We start from the raw sequence: 16,604 nt of genomic DNA, 5'->3' as shown, positions 1-16,604 counted from the left end.
TATGTCTAGAGACTTCCCTTCAGTTCTGGTTGATATCGGCGAGCCGTTTAGTGACATATCAGTTCGCCGTTTATGTCCAGAGGCTACTGGTTGATATCGATGAGCCGTTTATTACATATGTCGGTTCGCCGTTTTCCATAAAAACTGCTGTTTTGACTCCAAATCTTTACTATTCTTTATGAGACTTGTTTAAAGATAGAGAAAATTATATTGAACTCTTAAAAGATTAACCAAAACTTAATCATGTTTGTTATCATCAAAATCAATGAAGAATTATTTAGGTTAACAATCTCCCCCTTTTTTATGATGACAAACTTTTCAAAAACAATACTAGTGTAATTTTGCTCCCCCTAAATATGTGCTCCCCCTAAGTGAAATTTTGAAAGACTTGTTAACTCCTTTAAAAAAAATCATTTAACAGTTAATCTCAAAATGTTAAAACACGACAGATAGATTAAAAAAAAATTATGCCAATACTATTTTGCCAAAAACAATTATGCCAATTTCCAATAAACTCATGCCAATTTCTCTCCCCCTTCATCATCAAAAAGGACTTATGTTTGGAAAAATTTGGGCAGAATCCCCCCTGAAATGTGAATATATCCTCAAGAATACATAGAGTCAAAACAAAAAGCACTTCCATATTAGTATACCACCATATCAACCAACCTCCATACCAACAGATTCACACTTCCAGAATGAGCAAGGTAATCAATGTAATACCAAAAACAACCCAAACATGAATTATCATCATGAATTATCAAAAGCATAACCATAAAACACATAACACTCAGAACACAAATAATATCATACACATTCAGCAAATGAAATGAGAAAATATCTGTGCGAAAGTCAGAGGGGCAAAGAAATCTAAGATGGGGGCTGTGAAGACGAGCTGCCGGGGTCATATCCAAAGTAGCCGAGAATGCGACGCTGGCCCGCAATTAACTCCATCTGCTGATCTGAAATTTGCTCCCGAAAGGTTGCAAAGTCATATCGAAGCTGCTGCTGCTGCTGGGACAAAGCATTCACTCGGTCGAGAAGCTGCTGGAAGCGATCCTCAAGAACAGCTGATGCCACAGGAGGGACGGCAGTCTCGGTAGGCTCGTCATCCTAAGGTGCATCTGCTGCTGGTGAAGCAGGAGCTGCTGGTGCTACTGGTGTTGCTGCTCGGCGAGGAACACGCAGTCTAGCCCCAAGACGAAAATCAGGTAGCTCATCCTTGGAGTAGACATCATTCAGCATGCGATCATCCTCGGGTGCTATCAGTGTGGCCTCGTTTTTGGAGGATGTGGTCGTTTCCCATTTCCCACGCTTCTTAAAGAATCCAATGGCAGAAATGATTTCTCGACCAAGCTTACGAGTCTCGAGAAAAACAGGCTCGACGATAGGAACATGAAAGTGGTTCAGGATCCTAGTGATGATGCTGCCATAAGGAAGGGATCGGTTGGAGACTTTAAGAGTGGACAACATATGACACATAATAGTGTAGGATAGGCTCACATGGCATCTACGAATGAGAGAATCTAATAGACCAATATCAAGCCTAGTGACCTCATCAGTGTGACCCTGTCTAGGAGTGACCATGTGTTGGAGAATAATGTGAAGTATTCGAATCTGAAAAGGGAGGAGTTGAGACCTAAAGGACAAAGAGCAGATGTCATCGGAAAGATCCCGACGACGACAAATGTTCCGTACACCATCCACATGACGAAAATTACTAAAAGATGGCTTTTTCCTAGCGGTGTACAGATCTAACCCTCCATAAGCGATTCCTAGAATACTACATAATTCGGGTTCATCAAGTTCAATGCGAATTCCTCCTACGAATGTATGAAGCTCGTCACGACTAGTAGAGGAGAAATCTATGTTTGAATAAAAGACTCGAACTAGATTTTCATAAATAGGTTCTTCAATACTTAAAGCTTACGTTCAATGACTAAGCATTTGAGTAATTGAGTGACCACAAACAGTAATATCCGAGAACTCCGAAATATTAAGAGAAAAAGAGGGAGTTACGGGTTTACCCATGAACTTCTCACGCAAACGCTGAGCAGAGGTAGCATCGAAAAAATGAAGACTCTCGAAGTCTTGAGGAGGAGACCTGGGTGGACTAGAACGGCGTGGAGCAGTGTGCTTGGTTCGAGCACGCCTTTGTGGTCGTTCCGCCATGGATGAGTTGAAGAAGAAAAAAAATTATGAAAAAGAAGTTTGAGAGATGAGATAGTGATTGTGGGTGAAAATGTGATTGGAAAAAGGAAGAGATTTGGATTAATTTGAGCAAGGAAGGCTCGGCTGGTTCTAGGGTTTCAAAAAGAGGATTTTTCAATTTTAGATGAAAGAGAAGGATTTGAGTCGGTTAAAAGGGTCTAGAGAAGATAAAAATGGTTTGTAATGCTTCAATTTGATGAAAAAAAATCAAGAAAAGTGATGGATTTGAGAGTAGAGAACTGGTACAGTCGCGGGCTGAAGAGAGAGAGAGAGAGAGGGAAACCGAAATGAGGAGGAAGACAAAGGACTATTCAATTAACGCGTGATAACGGCGAGCCGTTATAAAGAAAACGGCGAGTCGACAGAGTCCAGAGAGTAGTATCCAAACAAATTCATCAAAACGGCGAGCCGTTTATAGAAATAACGGCGAGCCGATAGGATCCAGGGAGTCCCCTTAGAATTTTGTATTAGGACGGCGAGCTGATAGATAGTTATCGGCGAATCGATAGCTTCCAGAAAACGTTCCATTGTTTCTGCCCAAAACGGTTAGCCGTTTATTGAAATGACGGCAATCCGTTTTCTACAACTTATGATTTGGCACATGTATTTTGATATTTTGCTACTTATTAATACATTTCAAGATCATTTTATTGATCTAAAATGATTTGAGTGCCAGTTCAATGCATAATTCATGAACATATCTATATATGTATTGCAACAATTAATTCATACATTTTCAAATATACATAAACATCGCATATATATTACGATTGAGCATCCCAAAGAAATTAAAACATCAAGTCATAGATCAATCAATGTTAATAGACTCAATAGCATGAATGAAGATGCTAATGTGAAAATTTCATCATCCCAAGTTCATGCCGAATTTTGGAAAATTGTTCTTCGCAAAGTGGTTTTGTAAAAATATCGGCAAGTTGTTTTTCTGTAGAAATAAACTCTAATGCAATGTCTCTCTTTTGAACATGATCTCTCAAGAAATGATGTCTTATTTCTATCTGCTTGGTTCGAGAGTGTTGAATGAGATTCTTTGAAAGATTTATGGCACTAGTATTATCACACTTAATAGGAATTTGTTCAAGATTAATACCATAATCTCTAAGTGTTTGTTTCATCCAAAGTGCTTGTGCACAACAACTTCCGGCAGCTATATATTCGGCCTCGGTAGTTGAAAGTGCGACAGAATTTTGTTTCTTGCTAAACCACGAAACAAGAGAGTGTCCTAGAATATAGCAAGTACCACTAGTGCTCTTTCTATCCACTTTATAACCGGCAAAGTCCGCATCCGAATAACATGTTAAATCTATATGAGTTCCCTTAGGATACCAAAGGTCAATATCTATGGTTCCACTCAAATAACGGAAAATTCTTTTAACAGCAAGCAAATGAGATTCCTTGGGACATGACTGAAATCTTGCACACAAACATACACTAAACATGATATCGGGTCTACTTGCAGTCAAATAAAGTAGGGATCTGATCATACCTCGATACATTTTGATATCCACTTCTTTGCCTTTTTCATCTTTGTCCAGCTTGGTTGTTATGCTCATTGGTGTATTTTTTGTCTTCGAGTCATCAATGCCGAATCATTTGAGTATATCTTTTACGTACTTGGCTTGATTTATGAAGATTCCTTCCTCGTTTTGTTTGATTTGAAGTCCAAGAAAGTACTTCAACTCTCCCATCATACTCATCTCAAATTCTTTACTCATACACGATGAAAATTCTTTACATAACAACTCATTAGTAGAACCAAAAATAATATCATCAACATAAATTTGAACAATAAGTATGTCTTGGTTTTTATACTTAACAAATAGAGTAGTATCCGCTTTACCCATTGAAAAGTCATTTTCCAACAGAAAATTCTTAAGTCTATCATACCATGCTCTAGGTGCTTGTTTTAAACCATACAAGGCTTTAAGCAACTTATAAACGTGATTTGGAAATTTTTCATTTTCAAAACCAGGGGGTTGTTTTACATACACTTCTTCCATAATATATCCATTTAGGAAAGCACTTTTCACATCCATTTGAAATAAAATAAAATCTTTATGACATGCATATGCTAATAACATCCTAATGGATTCTAACTTTGCTACAGGAGCAAAGGTTTCATCAAAATCAATTCCTTCTTCTTGGTTGTAACCTTGAGCCACTAATCTAGCTTTATTTCTTACAACCACACCGGATTCATCCATCTTATTTCTAAACACCCATTTAGTACCTATGACAGATTGATGTTCCGGTTTAGGAACTAATTCCCACACATTGTTTCTTTCAAATTGATTTAACTCCTCTTGCATTGCCATAATCCAAGATTCATCATTTTCCGCATCCGCAAAGGATTTGGGTTCAATTTGAGAGATAAATGCATTATGCTCACAAGTATTCTTAAGAGATGATCTAGTTGTAATACCTCATGAGGGATCTCCAAAAATTACATCTTTAGAATGAGAAGAGACATACCTCCACTCCTTGGGGAGTGTTTGAGAAATACCTTCTTGTTGCTCTAGCTCCGTATTTGTTTGCTCTTCTTGTCTATCCTCTTGATTTTCTTGTGATGTATTCTCTTGAATCTCTTTTGATGATTCTTCTTATAAATCTCCATCTGCATCATCATTAGCAACTCTTTTCTCCGTAGAGGAGGGGTTAGACTCATCAAACGTAACATGCATGGATTCTTCCACAACTAAAGTTCTTTTATTATAAACTCTATAAGCTTTGCTTGAGTTTGAATACCCAAGAAAGATGCCAACATCAGATTTTGAATCAAATTTACCAAGATTATCTTTTGTGTTTAAAATAAAGCAATTGCATCCAAAAACTTTGAAATAACCAATGTTGGGTTTTCTATCTTTCCAAAGCTCATATGGAGTTTTATTAAGATTATGTCTAATCAACACCCGATTTAAAACATAACAAGCAGTGTTGACGGCTTCGGCCCAAAAATATTTTGGTAATGCATTTTCATTTAACATGGTCCTAGCCATTTCTTGAATAGACCTATTCTTTCTCTCAACAACTCCATTTTGTTGTGGAGTTCTAGGTGATGAAAATTGATGCTCAATGCCTAGATTATTGCAAAAAATCTCAAATACATGATTTTCAAATTCTCCTCCATGATCACTTCTAATGCATACAATACCATGTCCTTTTTCATTTTGTAATTTCTTACAAAGCACTTTAAAAGCATCAAGAGCATCATCCTTATTGGCTAAGAATAATACCCATGTATATCTAGAATAATCATCCACTATCACAAATGCATAATATTTGCCATTTAGACTTGCATATCTAGATGGCCCAAAAAGATCTATGTGAAGAAGTTCAAGTGGTTTTGAAGAAGAAATATGGTTTTTATTCTTGAAAGAAGTTTTAATTTGTTTTCCAAATTGACAAGCTTCACAAATCTTATCCTTTTGAAAACCAATTTTCGGAAGACCTTTAACTAAATCATCTTTCGAAATTTTTGAAATTAAATCCATACTTGCATGTCCTAACCTTCTATGCCATAACCAACAATCATCATGCAATGCCGAAAAACATTTATCAAGAGTAGATGCACATTCTATGTCAATGATATAAACATTACCACATCTATTTCCAACAAATAAGGTTTTGCCATCACATGAGTTCTCAATAACACAACTAAATTTATCAAAAATAACTTTATAACCTTTGTCACATAATTGACTAATGCTAATTAAGTTGTGTTTCAAGTTCTCAACCAAACATACATTCTTAATTAGAGTTGAAGAGACTTTACCAACATTTCCAATTCCAAGAATTTTTCCTTTTGAGTTGTCTCCAAAAGATACATCTCCACCATTTTCAATTTTGGTGAAGCTTGAGAACCATGCATAGTTTCCAGTCATGTGTCTTGAATAACCGCTGTCCAAGTACCATTTATTTTTCTTCTTCTTCAAGCCCTACAAGAAAAAATCTCAAGTTTTAGGTACCCAAAGCTTTTTGGGTCCTTGAGAGTTAGCAACGGCTCCTTTTGGAACCCAAATGCATTTGACACCATAATATGCATTTCTTTTTACGGGACATCTATATTTCATGTGACCATTTTGATTACAATAATGATATACAATCTTATGATCATTTGTGGAGGTAGCATTAACAAAATAATTCTTATAATATTTTTGCTTCAAGTTAGGCTTATATCCAAGTCCTCATTTATCAAAAACACATTTTTGTGAGTTAAGCATATTATCCAACATCTTTTGCCCATTTGTAAATTTCAAAACAATTTCATTCAATTCATTACTCTTCTTCTTGAGCATTTCGTTCTCATTTTTCAACTCATCTATGTGTGATTCTAAATGCTCATGTAAGATGCTAGGTTTCTCATTTGATAATGCAATTTCATCATGCAATGTTTTGTTCTCTACTTCTAGGCATACAATTCTTGCATTTAGAGATTCATTTTCATTTTTAAGCTTTGCCATTTCTTTTTTAAGACATACATTCTTTTTGCCAATCTTCATCAACTCATTATGCAAATCTTTAAAAGCATCATACAATTCATCATAGGTGGGATCACTTACCTCATTGAGATCATCATCCCCTCCTATTGCCATGAGTGCTAGGTTTGATACTTCTTGCGATCCTTCTTCATTACTTGATTCTTCCCCATTATCATCCCAAGTTGCAACCATTGCTTTCTTTTTGAGTTTGTTGATAAGTGGGCACTCCGATCTTATATGTCCAGACTTCTTGCATTCATAGCATGTGATTGCCTCCTTCTTCTCCCTATGGTTCTTGAAGTTTCTGAAATTTCTTCGCTCTCTAGTTTTCTTGAAGAATTTTCTAAACCTCCTTGCTAGCATGGATAGCTCTTCATCATCCGGTTCACTTTCCCCATCACTCTCATATTTTGAAGCTTTGAGAGCAATACTTTTCTTCTTCTCCTCATGTCCTTTTTCTACAGCTAAATCATCTTCATATGAAATAAAAGAACCAATTAAATCATCAAGAGTTAAAGTATTTAAATCTTTGGCCTCTTCAATGGCGGTTCTTTTAGGTCTCCATTCTTTTGGAAGTGACCTAATAATTTTCTTAACTTTCTCACTATTTGAGAAGGTTTTTCCTAAGGCACTTAGGGTGTTCACTATGTCCGTGAATCTAGTATACATAGAATACACATTTTCATTTTGTTCCAAATGGAACAACTCATATTGACGAGTGTATCTACTGATTTTAGACTCTTTTACTTGATTTGTCCCTTCATAGACAACTTCAAGTTTGTTCCATATCTCTTGTGCACTTTCACAACTAGATACTCTATGGAATTCTTTCTTATCAAGGGCACAAAACAAAGCATTCATAGCCTTGGAGTTTAGAGACATCTTTCTCTTTTCTAACTCACTCCATTGACTCGATGGTTTAGGAATATCATCTCCTACTTCATCTTTAAACATAGGCATGAATGGACCATCACAAACAACTTCCCAAATTTCATAATCTAAAGCTTGCAAATAGATTCTCATTCTAGTTTTCCAATAAGCATAGTCATTACCATCGAAAAATGGGGGTCTAGTTGTGGATTGCCCTTCTCTAAAGGTTGAGTCATTTAGGATTGCCATTGATATTTTACTCTAGACGATTAAGTCTTAACAAGAGAACAAGGCTCTGATACCAATTGAAAAACAAGTATGCAACCCAAGAGGGGGGGTGAATTGGGATTCTAAAAATTATTCAATTTATAAAGAAAAACTTAATGCAAATATAATTCAAATTCAAAGCAATAACAATTAAGTTGATCACAATATAAAAAGATAAAGGAAGAGGGATTCAAACACAGAGATTTTTACCTGGTTCGGCCAACCTCGCCTACGTCCACGCCTCCAAGCTTTCCGGGCTTGAGGATTCCACTAAGCAAGCCGCCAAGGCTTCAAATGCTTACACTTGACTTCCAAGGTGTCAATAAACCTTTACAACAAGAGATTATCCCCAATCTCTTAACCCAAGTGTATCCCAACACTTACAATCACTCAAAGTAAAAGATTACAAATTGTTTTGCCTCTCACAATATATAAGATTACACAATGATGCTTAATATGTGAATAAATGAAGCAAGAATGTGTTTTTAAGCTTTATGAAGATTGTATTCTCGAATATTTTCTCAAAGGTCGTGTTGTGATCAACCTCCTTTGAATTTGAATGATCTTATTTATATCTGGAGCTGAAAACTAGCCGTTATTGACTTTCTGCACACTGTCGGATCGCCGCTAACTAGATGTCGGATCGTCGTTTGACTGGTCAATATGACCGTTGGGCTGGTTTTCAAATTGTCGGATTGCCGTTATCTAGATACCGGATCGCCGTTTGTGTCCAGAGGCTACACTTCAGTTCTGGTTAATATCGGCGAGCCGTTTATCAAACTTGTCGGATCACCGTTTTTATCCAGAGACTACTGGATGATATCGGTGAGCCGTTTATCAATCTTGTCGGTTTGACATTTATGTCTAGAGACTTCCCTTCAGTTCTGGTTGATATCGGCGAGCCGTTTAGTGACATATTGGTTCGCCGTTTATGTCCAGAGGCTACTGGTTGATATCGGTGAGCCGTTTATTACACATGTCGGTTCGCCGTTTTCCATAAAAACTGCTGTTTTGACTCCAAATCCTTACTATTCTTTATGAGGCTTGTTTAAAGATAGAGAAAATTATATTGAACTCTTAAAAGATTAACCAAAACTTAATCATGTTTGTTATCATCAAAATCAATGAAGAATTATTTAGGTTAACAATATAGGCACAAAATAAAAAATATTTTAAAGTATTAGGGAGCATATTATAAATATTTGAAATATTTATGTGTTTTGAAAAACCTAAAAAAACTTGGACCCATGAAAATTAATTTACCTAGATTTGATCTTTGTCTGTTAATTGATTGTTAGGAAAATGTGCAGATACTATTTTATCCTTTTAGTCATTAAAAATAATAGACAGATAATGAGTTTTAAGGGGTAATTTGATATTTCCAATAGCAAGAGGGGCGATTTGAAGATTGTCACTTCACGAGGGGTTGGCCGAAATTAACCCCTCTTAAAATAACCACTAAATATGTTTTTATATTCATAAAAACTAACCATCTTTATGTTATAAAACAAATTGAAAAAGAAGATTTGCAAAACAATAGATGGAATGCACCTTACTTTTTCATTTACCAATCAAGAAAATTCACAATAATGCAACTTAAAATATTTTTAAAAATATTAAAAAAAATCAAGCGTTTCATAAAGTGGTATATGTATTCTTATTTAGGTAATGTGGGATAAAATGTCTTTCTTCCAATATCATAACTGTTTCTTCAACTGAATCTATATGAGAGAGATTCTAAAATCTAATGCTTTGGCCAACTAATCCAGGATCAGTCTGCTTAATCATATATATATATATGATTTGTAGAGAAACACGCTTGATGATGCTCATTAGAAAGTAACGTTTTGAATCTCTTAAGCGGCCCTTTCGTGGCTCAAACTGCCGGTACGCTTTCTGGCTTACAACGACAGAAATGGGCGGGGGCCCTCTATCTGCTTACCCCTTCCAGTGATGTCGGCAAGTAGATTGGATGGAAGAGAGCGAGGCTGCTCTTATGAGAAAAAACTATACTCTCTGTCTAAAGAGAAAACAACAACAGTGATAAAATTCTCCAAGAAATATATTGATGGATTGTCTGTTGTGTTAAAATAACAAATGAAATTCTAACACACTTTAAGCAAGGGCAATTCTCAGCAAGAGACCTTGAAAATAGAGCACAAGACAAGCAAAGTAAGCATAACCAAAACCGATAGCGAGCCCCGAATCAAGTGAATGAAAAAGCAAGAATGGAAACACAAAAATTTATTAAGGCATAAATTGAATAACTGTACATATGGGATACAAACAATGTGTTTCACCCATGTAAATATAGCATTATCCCAAAAATGTATCAACATGAGTTTAAGATTTAATTGTTTGTAAGGATATTCATTAACAATAAACGGTTACTTATTTTATCATTTCAATAAAATATGATGATTTTGTATGAGGGTCACGTACGTGTGGTACACCAAATTAGTGGAGATAACTTTCTTTTAAAAGAAAAAAATCGCATTTGTATCCCAAATTTTTAACAATAGTCACTAACAACTATCTCATTTTATTATTATCCTGTAAGACCAACTTGATTAGTTGTGAATTGAATACATTTTACATCCACGATCATCATTTTTCATCTCTGATTATTCAATAATTTTCACAAGCACAAATTTCACTTTTAATATGCCCAAAAATTAGTTCACAAAATAATTCATCTTTTATCGGTTTATTAGTTTTCTAATGAAAAGTATAGGGTTTTGTTACATTCTCCAATTATCTCTCCATTAGGTAGGATTCTATTGACCCAAGCACTTAATTATTGAGAAGAAACTTATCCAATTCGGAGTTGTTGGTGGTTATCGATCAACAATAGAAAAAAATTTGTTATTCATTCCAATTAAGCCTCCTTCTTATTAATTTGGAATTTTTTTTCTTAGATATAAGAAAATGATTCAATTCGAAAGGGCAAAGATTTTAATTCTCGAACGAGAAATTGAAACGATTTTACAGCATCTTTGGGGTTAAGTATTGTTTCTCCAATGATTGTAGTACCCCAACTTTTTAAGAGTAGAGTTACTAAAAACTATCACATTTATTATCCTCTTGCAAGAGCAACTTGATTAGTTGTGAATGGAATACACTTTGCACTCGCGAAGTCGCGATCATCCAAGTTTCAGTAGTAATTAAGCTTAGGGGTTAATGTTTAGTCACTTTCTTTTGGGTATCTCTTGAAAAACTTGTATGGCAATGTAAATTATCCTGGGAGGTACTTCTATCATCCCCATCCAAACATTTGAAAAAACAAACAAACAATCAAGCATTTTAATTTAAATTTATATGCTTTCTATTCTTTTTTCCAACACAATGAACAAGCACATATGGCTTGACTGAGTAAATAAACTATGTAAAATCCAAAAAGAGAAAAATCTAAATTATGTAAAATGTTAAAAGTGTTTGTTCTATTGAGAGGGACCATCCAGGTATGAGCGAACTGACTGGGAACCGACCCGTTATCCATCCACTGACGAGAGCGGGAGGTTGTCGCTGCTCTGTGAAACCAGCCTCACGCTGTGCCCTCCACTTTAGGAGCCAAGCGAGCCAAGCCTTCGCTCAGCCCACGTGGACCACTCTTTACTTGGATTGGGCGAGTCCGTTTAAGACCCAGTAAGCCCTGCCTGCAAAGTCCAGGCAACGTCCAAACACTTTGATGCCCCACTTGGTTACAGGCTCGCGTTACTGAGCCCGGTGATTGTAACTGAGCGTAAGGCTATTTATAAAGATATATATTTGTCTCTATCTGTTCGATGTGGGAAATAAGTTACTTCCCATCCAATGTCTACAAAACCAGCTGATGTTTTTGCCCATTTCAATGATAAAATTGTTGCCATAAAAGAATGAGCTGTGCTAGTTTTTTCCATGGAAGATTAATAATTCGTGTTGCTGATAACAAGTATGACAAAAATTGAGGGATAGTTGTAGAATAATATCAAAATAAGCTACATTATTGGGACGCTTAATTGGGTAATGTTCATGTTTAATCTAACATTGAGAGGTATTAACAGAAGTCAATTACATTATGCAAATGAATATTGATAAATCTACAAGTACACAATGTTGGTCCTAGCAAATGAATATTGATTTTATGCAAACATAAAGGATTATCTTTATAATGTAATGAAGCTCTAAATATATTGTAACATAAGAGTGTAGTAAACAAAATAGATAACACTTCGTACATTATCAACATGTACAAGTTTATGTGTTTCTAATACCACTCTATATTTATCTCATTTTTTTTCCAAGACTAAATGATATAATAGTTTATTTCATAGTATCCTTAATAACACTCTTAATTGATCTCAATATTTTCATAATTTAAATGATACAATAGTTTATAATAAAGAGATAAGTGTTTTTTTTTTTTTTTTTGAGGGTTCAAAATAATTTTTCCTATCAACTTTGCTGCACTTTTTTATTCTTTCCTTAAAAGAAGTAGCAGATAATTTTGTCAAAAAATGGGCGTGAAAAATAGTTTTTTAACATTTTATTAAATTCTCCTGTCCTTAGATATAAATTTGTTTTAAGGATAAATCAGTGAATTATAAAAATATTAAATGATAAATTTAGAGAGCAAATTCATTGATTCAAATTGCCTTGCCCTTCAAGTAAAATTTTAATTCATGTTGATGTTTTATATAGTGCTCGTATTCGTGTGTAGCTAAGTAATAGCACATATTTCTGCATTAAAAAAATTATTAGGAGCCTAAAGGCATAAAAAAGTATTGACAAAAAAAATTGATTGAATCTTCGAAATAAACTACTCCATGAAGACAAATCCAGGATACTCTTTTTGGAAACCCATCTTTATTATGTATCTAGTTAAGTAGGACACAAAAAAAATGATCAATACAATTATAACTCATTTATTAATTGTGTCAAAAACAAAATTAGAAATAAGACTTGATTATTAAATGTGTCTAATATTGTCCTGTTTAAAACATTAATACAATTGACCCTGTCAGTGATGATTTAGGGTAATGTCAGGCCACTAAAATGAAATATGTAGAGTAGGATAACAAAATGAAAGATAAAGACATGGACCGTAAAGAAAAAAAATTCAGAATACGGGGAATTAATTTTACAATAAGGAAATTTAGTAAGGAACAAATTAAAAAGATAGAAAAATATATACTTCAATATACTATATTTTATTTTGCAATATATTAAAATATATTTTTTTATCTTTTAATTTACCAATTACTTTATTAAAATAAGAGATTCCCTTATTATAATGCTTAAACTTACAAAGTTCCATTAAGAAAAAGAATAAGAATGTACGAAATAAGAACTGCATACTTGGCAGGATTGTGAATAGGGTCCAATACATGTTGAACATAATCTCACTTGTTAGAAGTCCATGAATAATATGAAATCTAGTGGGACTCTGCATTTATTGGTTACGAATTTACAATCTAATTTGGGAGGAAAAGAGAGAGAAAAGGCATACAGAAAAACATAGAATGAAGACATGATCTTCAGGCAGTTTGTTTTCTCATAAAACTCTACATTCAAACATAATGATAATATGACAATACAACAAAAAGAATTCCCTCCATGTACATAAAAACAATACAAAACCCATTTCATTATATGCACACAGTATGAAAACAACAAACAACAGAGATTTCAAGTGGATAGTGAAACCAACCCTGACCAGTTGCCTATCACATCCTATTGAAAACCTAAGACTCAAATGTACATTACCTTTTAGCTTTTTCCGCTATGTTTTACCAAAATTTTATTACCTTAACCCGCAAAGATAGAACCTTTGGGCCAAAAGGTATGCATAACAAAGCAAACAAGCACATGTACTGAAGCATAGAACCCATCAAACAGACTCTCCACCAGCCTATTCAGGCAAAAAGCAAGAGAACAAGTTGATTGAGTTATCTTGGACCTTGGATATCTTCACTGCCTTTATAATCTATGAATCAGCCCTTAGAATGCCTTTCCGACCAATTTCATGCCCAAGACTAACGAACTGGTCCTGAAACTAAAAGTTAAAAAAAATTTAGCAATTTGTCAGATGCCAATAACAGATAGAAAGAAAAATTCATTCATTATAAAATGCTATTGTTATCTGGCATGCAGCAAAATGTTAATGAATCTGTTCCAAACCAAGAAGCACGGTATAAATATTCAACATATAAACTCAGAATTTTGCATTCTCAAAGAATTGTGGATAGTAAGTACAATCTCTTGGGTTGTACTTGAGTCGTTGCCAAAAATTATTAAGCTACCTTAATCCATTAGAGGACTAGCAGAAGAAATAAAAAAATTTCTAACCAAACGAGAATGAACATCAACTGCATAACTCAACTAACGGAATTATCACCGCAAGAGTCCATTTGGTTCTAAAAATCACTAGTCATAACATTAGATTCAAAATCAAATTGAGAAAATATTAACCACATTTGCAGCATAAAACTTCACATTCGCTCTTGAAGGTTCTCTGGCACATACTAACAATACATAGGTAACTTATGTTTCCATCCTCAATATAATCTATTCAAGACAGAATGAAGTACTACTACCATTACCACCACAATTCATGTATCAGTTCATTGAAGATTGACATCAAACAACAAATAAATTTCAGCAAGATTTTGAACTCAAATCAATTTCATCAATCTTCCCTAAGGTTTGTCTGAAAAACCGGTATATCCCATTAGTTTCAAGCTTCGTCAGAAGCCTCAACATTCTAAAATTACACCCAAAACCTTCTCTACCATTTTCTCTCCCAATGGATAGTCATTGATATAAAATCAAACACATAGGCCTTCAGCTATTATCCATAATCCCTATGAAAGGGAATTAGTAGCTGTCAAGTATAGGCGAGCAGGTGAATGGTAAACATTGATGATAAAGTAAAAGTTTTTAATATTGAGTGAAAACAAAATTACAAATTTACCTTAAATTTGAGGTCAAGCTTAACGTAATCAATGAAATTATCACCAAAGTTAAAACTAAACTGTCTAATCAACCACTAATCTCCTGTTTTTATAATAAATAAAAATCATGAAATTAACCTAATTTACATCAACCCATTTCCACAAACACATAATTTGATCACTCTAATTATAATAAATAAATAAAAAATAAACTACCTGAAAACCGTTCGATGAATGATCATCAGGATCAGCGGCTGTGCAATCACGAGGGTCCTCAAAAAGAGAAAGAGAGAACTGCTTATCAACAACACCAACATCAAAATAAATTAACCCAGAACTAGGATCATCAACCCGTATGCATCGGACGGGGAACCACAGAAACAGTTCCTGCTGCGAAACACCGGATAATTCCCCGATCTTGCCCATAGATAAATACCCTGAGATGTTGAAGTCGTAATGGAACTGGTTCTCGAACTTGGCATCGCATGGCTCCGTTAGGTTGATTTGGAAGAATCCTGAGGTGGGGTCCACGTAATATTCCGTTATGCCCTTCGGCAGAATCCCGATCGGCAAGCCGTGAGCCTTCAAGTGATCGTATATTGACGAGGATGCTTGAGCTTTTGCCTCGATTCTGCAAAGACCCACCAACAAAATTGCCCATAAAATTATTCGACGATTCATTTTTGGAATTTTTTTATTTTATTTTTTTTACAATTTGGTTTCGATTGATTTGAGGCTGAACGAGAAGAAAGTAAATGGCGTTTTTCTGCGTGCAGTGTGTTCGATAAGAGGACGGCGTGGATACAAAATTTACTTTTAAGTCAATATTATAAAAAGACCCCTCATTTGTAAACTAAATTCGAATTAGTAAAGATACTTTTAAGGTGTGACAGATACCCCTAAACTACAAAAAATTATGTTTGGGAAGATGAAAAGTGTTTATTTTTCCAAGTACTTGGGAGTATCTGTCGTGGTCTAAGAATAACCCAATCTTTCCATAAAAATATTATTACTTCTTTGTAGAATAATTTAATCCTCATTTTATTCACTTTTTTTTTAATCTTCATTAAGAACAATGAACTCTCTCTCTCGTGTTTATTGATTTAGAACATGAGAATATACTTACAATGACACTAATTCTCAAGTAAGATTTGGAGTTATGTGTTTAAGAATAATGAGTTGAGTTTTCTCAATGCAAGTCTCAATGAGAATGTCAATGTAGAGTGAGCTAAGGACACTATTTTTAAGGGGTCTTTTTACGATTACTTTTAGGAGGTTAAAAAGTTATTTTGAAAAGTTAAAAGTTAATTTCAGTGTTTGATAAATTCTTTTAGAAATCACCTTTGACCGTCCTATAGTAAATTTTGAAAAATAGGCCAAAAAAGAGTAACTTTTTCATATTGTAGCTTTTTAAAAAAAAAAAGTCTTTTTTCATTTTGATCTCTGGTCTGCATTAACTAATGCTTTGATGTGTGGCAGGTTAGCCTCTCTTTATTGCTGATTGATCATAGTTCTTAGCAGATATATTCCTTTGATTTGTTATTGATGTTCGTGTCGGTTCCTGAGTTATTGGATTGATGAATGGAGAGACAGCAAGTGGGTTTCAAGGTTCTGTAGTGGAAGTTGATGATGGGGTTGAGATTGAGGGCGGGATGACAAATATCCGATTATGGATGAATAATATCCATCCAAGTATAAATTTGTAGTCATCTATGATGGATATATCCATATCCATATCCAACATTTAATACTAGATATGGATTGGATTTTATCCATATAGACATAAATATCCATGGATATTTGATTTTTATTATATAAAAAATTAGAG

At 34.5% G+C, this 16,604-nt stretch overlaps 1 protein-coding gene across 1 annotated transcript; it reads right to left on the bottom strand.

Moving 5' to 3' along the window:
* Nucleotides 1-13,359: 13,359 nt before the first annotated feature.
* LOC102607361 (uncharacterized) lies at nucleotides 13,360-15,566 on the bottom strand. The gene is made up of 2 exons (XM_006480392.4): nucleotides 14,993-15,566; nucleotides 13,360-13,878 (listed from the first exon to the last, which is right to left on the bottom strand). Exons 1-2 carry the CDS (start codon nucleotides 15,455-15,457, stop codon nucleotides 13,810-13,812), a joined length of 534 nt encoding a protein of 177 aa, XP_006480455.1. The 5' UTR covers nucleotides 15,458-15,566; the 3' UTR covers nucleotides 13,360-13,809.
* Between the last annotated feature and the right edge of the window lie 1,038 nt (nucleotides 15,567-16,604).

The sequence above is a fragment of the Citrus sinensis genome, chromosome 6 (genome assembly GCF_022201045.2).
Source record: "Citrus sinensis cultivar Valencia sweet orange chromosome 6, DVS_A1.0, whole genome shotgun sequence".
In the NCBI taxonomy this organism is placed as follows: domain Eukaryota; kingdom Viridiplantae; phylum Streptophyta; class Magnoliopsida; order Sapindales; family Rutaceae; genus Citrus; species Citrus sinensis.
Note: the sequence above shows the minus strand (reverse complement) of the source record. Positions and strands in the feature narration are given on the sequence as shown.